Source organism: Lycium barbarum, chromosome 10 (genome assembly GCF_019175385.1).
Source record: "Lycium barbarum isolate Lr01 chromosome 10, ASM1917538v2, whole genome shotgun sequence".
NCBI lineage: Eukaryota > Viridiplantae > Streptophyta > Magnoliopsida > Solanales > Solanaceae > Lycium > Lycium barbarum.
In genome coordinates, this window is record NC_083346.1 from 116,636,611 (window position 1) to 116,645,715 (window position 9,105).

General features: G+C 32.7%; 1 protein-coding gene across 2 annotated transcripts; it reads right to left on the minus strand.

Annotated features, from left to right (window-relative positions):
• Positions 1-1,602: 1,602 nt before the first annotated feature.
• Positions 1,603-7,313, minus strand: LOC132614705 (GRF1-interacting factor 1-like). Of its 2 annotated transcripts, none has more exons than XM_060329235.1 (4): positions 6,927-7,313; positions 3,339-3,415; positions 2,849-2,933; positions 1,603-2,160 (listed from the first exon to the last, which is right to left on the minus strand). In XM_060329235.1, the coding sequence occupies exons 1-4, from the start codon at positions 7,005-7,007 to the stop codon at positions 1,792-1,794; spliced, it is 612 nt and encodes a 203-aa protein (XP_060185218.1). In that variant the 5' UTR covers positions 7,008-7,313; the 3' UTR covers positions 1,603-1,791. The 2 variants fall into 2 exon arrangements, with proteins under 2 accessions (XP_060185218.1, XP_060185217.1); XM_060329234.1 differs by lacking the exon at positions 6,927-7,313 and adding an exon at positions 4,930-5,010.
• Between the last annotated feature and the right edge of the window lie 1,792 nt (positions 7,314-9,105).

Sequence of the window (9,105 nt, forward strand, 5' to 3'; positions counted from 1 at the left end):
TCTGCTAAGAGTTTCTTTATTTAATCACAAGGAAATAATTCGATAATGTGATATATGATTGATCAACTTTCCTCCACATGACATATGTTTCACCAAAAAGCAACTTTTGAAAACTTTTCTTTTGTCAGCTTCATATATCTCAACGGGAATAGAAAAACAAAATAGAGAGAGAGAGAGACATATTTGGAGGCTGCCGTGTGCAATTGGGAGGAAGAAATAAGTGCATTGGACTCAAAAGTACGCCATTTGCCTATATTAAACGTACTTTCAGAATTTATTGTGGTTTAAATAATACAATAAGGGTAGGTAATTGAAGAGACTCAAGTCTCAAGGTATAATGAGTATTTATTGTGTTTTTTAAAAAATAAAAATAAAGGCAGGTAACCAAAAGACACAAGTGATTAATTAGATGATTTACTTCAACGAAAATAAGTGAGGAAAAAGCGAAAAAATGAGAACTAATTAGACTACTCCACTGTTTTTGCTAATCTGATGCTATTTGGGTTTTCTTATGGAAAGATAATGGACAACTTTATTATTTATTTAATAGGGACATGGTGTGCTTTAAATTTATATGGGCGTTAAAGAAATGAACTTTTAGTTCTTTACCATAGTATACTTAACATAAATACGAGATTTTCAATGTCTAGTTTTATTATATATATAGATTAGCTAAAACCGGAATGCATTTTATATTAAAATCTTGGTATGATCTACTACCATATAGTATGTGGGATTATAATCCTAAAATAATCTTGTTCTGTTTACCAAAAAAAAAAAGTGTTAATATAATAAGGAAATTAATGATCTTGAATTATTTTATTGTATGCATTTCTTGTTATTAGCTATTCAGTTAACCATATTATAAGTTGGATATATAATAAGTAATCTTTATTGTTTTTTCTTTTTTCTCTTTTTTTTTGTGGTTTCGTCACCCTATTGCATATTTCTAGTTTCAAGTAGTACGTAATTATCAGACACCCAATATTATTGCATGATTGAAACCACGTAGTGCGAGATATTATTCATTTTTTGAGATTGAATTTGGAGCAGTTGAAAAAAAGGATAAGTTTCAATAAAAAAATTAATTTTACCCGATATTCATACCAAGACAATAAATAAAAGATATGTCTTATAAACATATATTTATCACTTAACTAAGCTTAAGTGGCACGCACTCTTACTTTAATTTTTACATGCTAATGTTAAATCATATGGGTTGATATAAACACTAAATATTTAATTTGACATAAACACCGATGCTTGGTTTGATGTAAATAGACTATGACCAAGTGTTGATCAGTTTAATTCCTGGTCGAGCACAAATTAGTGCAATACCTTCACCAAAGCATCCATCCACTTCTACTTCAAGCAAGCAAACCACCCTAGCCTATGTTTCTCGAAGTTTTCAAAAATGTTATCGCAACTGTGTTAGATCCTCAAAAATGCTTTGTCGGGTACATGTCAAATCCTCTAAAATTACACTACTTCTACAAAATCCGACACATTTTTAGAGAATCCATACAACGTAGAGACTAATAAACTCGTCAGGAAAAGCAATTCAAATCAAAATGACCTAACAAATGTACATGACAATAGACATACAACCAAAAAAAGGTCACCTTTGTGTTTAACAACACACAGATTACACAAGTCCATCACTTAACCACACAATTCTTTCATCAAAATTCTTGCCCAACTAAATATTGTTCGTAAATTAGTTGACAAGAAAAAACTAAAACCTCCTTCCTATCATTACTACTACCTTAAATAAACTAGTAAAGCTTAATTTCAATCATCAGAGGCTTTCAGATAAAGATTCTCACCACCATCACCACCTGAGCTTCCGCCGCGCCCTTCAGCAGACATAGTACTCCCAATGTCTTGCTTATTTGCACGGCTGAAGTCATGAGAGAAACCACCATTTCCACCACCACCACCATGAGGTGATGATTCACTTTGTAGCATGTGATGAAGTCCACTGTTTCCACTGCCAGAGCTCATGCCAAGTTGTTGTTGTTGAAATGGTGATAATTGTTGTTGTCCATAGAGCATTGAGGAGGATCTTGCAGCCATGAGTGATTGTGTTGCCATTTGTTGGGCTTGTTGCTGCTGCAGGTAATTGTGTGTCCCTGCTTGCATCATCCCACCGGAAGAGAACTACACAAGCACATTTTAAAATGTGTTGGGAAAACATTATTCTGAATATTCTATAATTAATACTTAAGTGCATTTAAAGGTATGTTTGGTGTGAAGGAAAATGTTTTTTTGGAAAGCAGTTTTCTGTTTGGTAAGTAACCAGAAAACATTGTCCCAAAGGGGTATATTTATACATAGTGTAAACAGACAGTATATGAGTGGGTGGAGGTGGGGATGAGGAGGAGTGAAATGTCACTAATGAAACTTGTTTTTAAGAGCTCAACTTATATTCCAAGTTTCCAACAACTCAGAGGATGTCGAGCAAAAAAGAAGGATTAGAGGATATCGAGGATCAAGTGGTGATACTTAGCACAAAGTATGTAAAAAATGAACATGTATCAACTTCTACGCACTGACGATATTTACACAATTAGGTTATTTAAGACATAATTGCAAGTAACTCCATTTAATAAGAGCATTGATCACTAATTTATAACCAATAGTAAATAACCTGCAATAACATGTTAATATTGCACCGATGGTGTAAAATGTTTTATACAACTAGTGTATATAACTTAAATTCTTGCGAAAATAATAAAATTTAGATACCTCCCTAGATAAGTGATGAGGTGAGCGCCGTCCAAGACCATATAAAAAAATCACAATGCATGCTCTCAACCAATACTGTAACAAAATCAGAAGATCTTACCTGAGAATGCATGCTAGAAGGTTGAGGTTGAGAATCAGCAATAGCAGCAAGGTACATCAGATTCCTCTGAAGCCTAGCCTGGTTCCTGCCACAACACAAATATAGCTACCATATCTAAGCAAATAAACTTTAAATTTAAGGGATGTCAAACAAATACTCGGTTCGTTTCACATGAATTGAAAAAAGTGTAGTTTGTTCCCTTTTTTTCTCAACGTTCAAGATTCAAACATGTTACTGATGAGACCTAAAATCCAGACTGATGACAGCATAAAATCTTAATCCAGGGTTATTAAATGACTACGTGACTGGAGAATCTTACATATAGTATCAATAAAAGAAACAGGATTATTATATGACTAGGTGACTGGAGAATCTTATATATAGCATTAATTAAAAGACAGTGGCCTTCAGTTTGTCTTGAGAAAGTAAGCTTTAATTACTCCAGGGTTTCAAAGAAACAAAAAGAACGAAAAAAGTGAATTTTACTTACTCTGCACATTCGCTGAGTTTCCCAGAGTTCTGGCTCTCAACAATCTTCAGAATCAGAGATTTGTTCTCATCCAAATACTAACATAGAATAAAAGAAAGCCAGCATAAGCAAAAAAATATAATATCATAGACAATGCCCAAAATCTCATAAAAGAACAGCCAAAACAGCAATAATTTAATGGAAGCTATTCATTTTGATAGTAGGAGAAATGGAAGCTATTTATACTTCAGTTTTCTGAGGAAAGGGTTAGATTCAACTAACTTTACATCTGACATTGACAAAAGAAACTCAAAACCTTCTGATTTTTCTTCTCTCCACTGAATAGGCAAAAGTATCACAGAAGTTCAAGAAAGAGAAAAAAGTAAGACTAAAAACATTTATTAAACAGCAAAAAAGAACAAGGAACAAAAAAGAAGATTACAACTACTAAAAGCTAAGAAAAAGCAGCCGATGTATCCCCTAGCTAGTAGCTACCTCAAAATAAATATAAAGTACCCCAAGCTCCTAAATTCCAAGAACAACAACCAAAGTACCCCAAGCTACCACCTCAAAAATAACTAAAAAGTGTAACAATTTCATCTAAAAGTTTAACAACAACATATCCATTCGAGAAATGACATAATTATTTACTTAATTATTTCTTCAACATGAATGGCAGTGATATTATGTTGAAATATTAAGTGGACCCTTGATAATATCATAGGACAAGAGAGATAGACATTAAGCTCACTTCATCATTAAAAAGCAGTACTTTTACTTTACAGGGTCCCAAAAGGGATAGCTATAGGTGCTTAATGATAGTTTTAGAATCAATGTTATTAAATAGATTCTCACGTACTATGAACTTGCCCACATTAAACATCAAATACATGCATGCACCTACATATCCTAATCGTCCTATGAACAGCACCAAACGTATGAACCTAGACATTCAAAACATTTAAGTTTATTATTTTCAACAAAATCGAAATCAAGACTCCCGTTAAAATGAGTGACCGACTCTTATAAAGAACACGTTTTCATTTGCTTAATCATCTGTTCCACAATATAATGTATGCATAAAAACATCTGACATTTACAAAAAGCAACAGAAAAGGGGAAGAAGAGCAAGAAAAAGATCACAAAATATAGATACCCTTTTGGCAGGACTTATCAAATAGCATAAAAAAGAAGGCTACAAAGTACAAACTACTAAAAGCCAAGAATAAGCAACCAAAGTACCCCTAGCTACCTACCACCTCAAAAATAACTACACTAGCAACTCTTTTTCATGTTTCCATGGCTCAACACAACATAGCTACTGTAATCTCATGTGTTTTCGTAGCTCAACATGTGAAATATTTTTAAAAATGGGTGGCGGTGAGACTCAAAGTTTTGAACACAGTTTTATCTACTCGTTCAAAATTTTTAACTGTTATAAAAAACACATTTTATTTGCTTACTCATCTGTTAGACTGGCATACCGTACACAAAAAACCATCAGTAGGTAAAATGGCAGATTTCAGAGAGGACTAAAAGCAGTGAACAGAAACAGAAAAAAGAGGAAAAAGAAGAAGAAGAGGAGGAGGAGGAAAGAAAAAAGGCTGCATACTGATTCAACAGGTCTTCTTTCTTTCCTCTTCCTGTTCTTCCTCTTTTTCTTTTTCCTTTGTTTCATCACTCTGTGTGTACTCATTACAACAGTCATAGAGAACACATTTTTATTTGCTTAATCATTTCTGCAACAATATACTGTATAAATGGCAGGCATCAGAGAGGACTAAAAGCAGTGAACAGAAACAAAGAAAGCAGGAGGAGAAAAAAGAAAGACCTGTTGAAATGATTACAAAAAAATAGATATCCTTTTAGCAAGACTTATTAAACATCAAAGAAAAAGAAGATTACAACTACTAAAAGCCAAGAATAAAGTATCCCTAGAGACCTACTACCTCAAAAATAACTACACCAGTATATCCTTTTTCATGTTTTCATGGCTCACCACATGAAATCTTTTCTTGATAAAGGGTGGCATAGAGACTCAAAGTTGCAAACACAAAAAGTTATCTAAAAGGTTTAACTGTTGTAAAGAACACATCTTTATTTGCTTAATCATTCTTCAATAGTATACTGCATGCATAAAAGCATCTGATATTTACAGAAACAACATAGAATGGGAAGAAGAGGAAGAAAAAGATTACAAAATAGGGATAGATACCCTTTTAGCAAGACTTATCAAACAACATATACTAATAGCCAAGAATAAGCATCCAAAGTATCCCTAGCTACCTACCACCTCAAAAATAACTACACTAGTCTACTATATCTTTTTCATATTTTCATGGCTCAACACCTGGAATTTTTTTTAATAATAAATGATGGTGAGACTTGAATACAGAAAAAATTATCTTTTCTGTGTGTAAATGTTATAAAGAACACATTTTTATTTACTTAATCATTTCTTGGACAGTATACTGTATGCAAAAAAGTATCAGCAGCAAAGTTTCAAATACAGAAAGTCATCTAAGAGCTTTAACTGTTATAAAGACCACATTTTGACTTGCTTGATCATCTCTGCAACAGTATACTGTACACAAACAAGCATCAGCAGATAAAATGGCAGATATCAGAGAGGACTAAAAGCAGTGAACACAAGACAAGAATAAGCAACCAAAGTATTCCTAGCTAACTGCCACCTCAGATATAACTACACTAGTATATCCTTTTCATATTTTCATTGCTCACCACATGAAATTCTTTTTAATTAACAGGTGACAGTAAGAGACTCAAACACTGAAAGTTTTATCTTATCTGTGTGTAACCATTACATCAAGAAGCTTTAACTGTTATAAAGAACACATTTTTATTTACTTAATCATCTCTGCAGATAAAAGAAATAGATACCCTCTTAGCAGGACTTATCAAACAACAAAAGAATAATATTACAAACTACTAAAAGCCAAGAACATGCAACCAAAGTATCCCTAGCTACCTACCACCTCAAATAGACGACAACACTAATATATCCTTTTCACCACATGAAAAAAGAATTATCTACTATGTTACTATGTTGAAAGCTTTAACAGTTATAAAGAACATATTCCTTTATTTGCTTATTCATCTCTGCAACAGCATACTGTACACAAAAAAGCATCAGTAAACTGTAAACATGGCAGATATCAGAGAGGACTAAAAGCAGTGAACAGAAAACAAAGAAACAGATAAAGAGTAAGAAGAAGAAGAAAAAGAAAGATTACAAACTACTAAAAGCCAAGCATAAGCAACCAAAGTATCCCAAGCTAGTTACCACCTCAAAAATAACTACACTACTATATATATTTTTCATGCTATGGGTGGCAGTAAAACTCAAAACACAGAAAGTTTTAATGAGCTCTGAGTGTAACCATTACATTTAGAAACTTTTAACTGTTATAAAGAACACATTTTAATCATTTTTTGGACAGTATACTGTACACACACAAAAAAAAAAAAAGCATCATCAGGTAACATGGCAGATATCAGAGAGGACTAAAAGCAGTGAACGCAAGACAAAGAAACACAGAAAGGTAAACAAGAAGAAGAAGAAGATGAGTAAGAAAAAAAAGAAAGAACCTGTTGAATATGATCAGTAGTGACGTTTGTTGGATAGTAAGCTGCCATCATGGGCTGCATCTGCATCAGGTGCTGCTGCATATTTCCCCTCACACCTCTTTTTATATCCCCACACAACACACACTAAAACACACACAAATACACACACCCTTTTATCTAAAAGGTGTTGTGAATGCAAAGTTTACAATCTTATCAAGTCAAAATGGACCCTATATGGACCACCCTCTATATTGTTCTGTTCAAAACTTCACTTGACTTGAATAGTTACACTCAAATAAATAACACAACAATGGCAATTAATGGACATAGACAGTACATAGCAAAGAAAAGAAACAGGACTCAGTTTTTGTACTGACTGTGTGTAGAGTGAGAAAAAGGATCTGGATTATTGTGGGAAAGAAGCCATTATAAGCCTGTAGGGAAGGCTAGGAGCCCGTTTGGATTGACTTATAAGCTGTTTTCAGCATTTTTGACTGTTTGTCTGGCCAGCTTAAAGTTATTTTGTGTTTAAAATAAGCTCAAAAAAATAATTGAGCCCATTTGACTTAACTTATCTAAAGCAACTTATAAATAAAAAAAATAAGTTAGACTATCTCAATTTATTTTTTTAACTTATAAATTATTTACAGCTCACAGGCATAAACACATCCAAACAGGCTCTAGTAAAATGTTTTACCTGCTTTGGGGTTTGGACCATTTCTTTTTAACCTTATTCATCACCATTAATTTTATTTATTGCGGCAGTACTTTCTTGATTTTATGTGATTCTGTCACCTATAGTATGAAAAAGTTACTTTTGACACCTAAGGGACCGTTTAGTAGTTGGTTTGTGAGATATGAATTTAATATAGCAAGTAGTAGTACGTTTGACAGCTGATGGAACTAGTTATTTATATATAAAATTAATATAACGTTTGATTTGTAATTTAAAAACACGTATAATTAATAAATATGAGAGAATTTATATATTATTTTATATTAAAATTGAAAGCGAAATAACTATTGCATGAATAATTAAATTATGTATAAAATAATAGATAAATTCTCTCGTAATCAATTCATGTATTATTAATTTATATAGTTACATAACTCGAACCAACTACCAAACGACTCGTAAGTTTATAAATTTTATCACGTCCACTCGGCCACTTAGATAATTGAAGATTTAGCATTTAAAAGTTGGTCCAAAATAATTGAGATTTTAGTCCATCAAGAATGATATTTTATTCTTTTTCCAAATTTACAAATGACACATTCTTAATTGAATGAACAAATTTAATGCTTGTTATAGTTTCAAATCTCCTCTCAATTAAGGGTTGGAAACAAGTTATCTCAGGATAACTTATCCTGGATTAGTTATCTCAGAATTAATTATTTCATCCTGCAGGAATAAAATAACATTACAATTTCGCGATGACTAATTTTAAAATTAGTTATATTACCATTTTATTTTAATCAAATATGAGATAAATTTAACTAAATATAATCTCAAGGTTATTTATCATTATCTCTAGTACCAAACGATCATAGATTTTCTAATGGTAGTCAAAACTGTAAAAACAAGTTTGATAGCTAAGCTACTCTTGTTGAAGGCACACTGTCATATATATAAACCCCCACCCTCAGACACCTCACCCCACCCCCAGCCACCCCACTCCACGCCACCCCCCACCATGGGGTTTAAAAAGTCTTTGACAAAAGGTAGGTCACGTGACAGATGATGATAAAGAAAAGGGGTTGTACACGATTAACCAGGCAGACAATTCCTCCTTTCTACCTTGGGCTTTGGGCACTCCAGTCCAAACTCTACCATTGGTTACTCCCCACCTTACCTTTTATTACCCCCATTACGTCATCCCTTTGAAATCTTCAAGAAATTCGCCTCGCAATATACAATAAATAAAAGGATTTATAAAAATTTAAATTTTACACATCGTCCATATAATCCAAGTAGTATGTAAGAGTAATTTTCTTTAGGACATGAGATTTGAAATCTCCAAAGTTATGTTACCTACAATGACAAGTATAAGAAATTTGAAGGTACTCCTTCCGTTTCATAATAAGTATCACTTTAACTAAAAAAATTATTTCATAATAAATGTTATCTTAGGATATCAATACATATATTGACTAGTTTTTTTCATTTTTGCCCTTGGACAAAAAATGGCAAATGATGATG

Bases quoted from the DNA above. Each gene is read 5' to 3' on its own strand.
- LOC132614705 (XM_060329235.1), bottom strand. From the start codon at position 7,007: ATGCAGCAGCACCTGATGCAGATGCAGCCCATGATGGCAGCTTACTAT. The intron at 2,934-3,338 runs GTAAGTAAAATT...GTGTTGTGGCAG, and splicing joins AAACTCAGCGAATGTGCAGA to GAACCAGGCTAGGCTTCAGA. The intron at 2,161-2,848 runs GTAAGATCTTCT...GTGCTTGTGTAG, and splicing joins CTTCTAGCATGCATTCTCAG to TTCTCTTCCGGTGGGATGAT.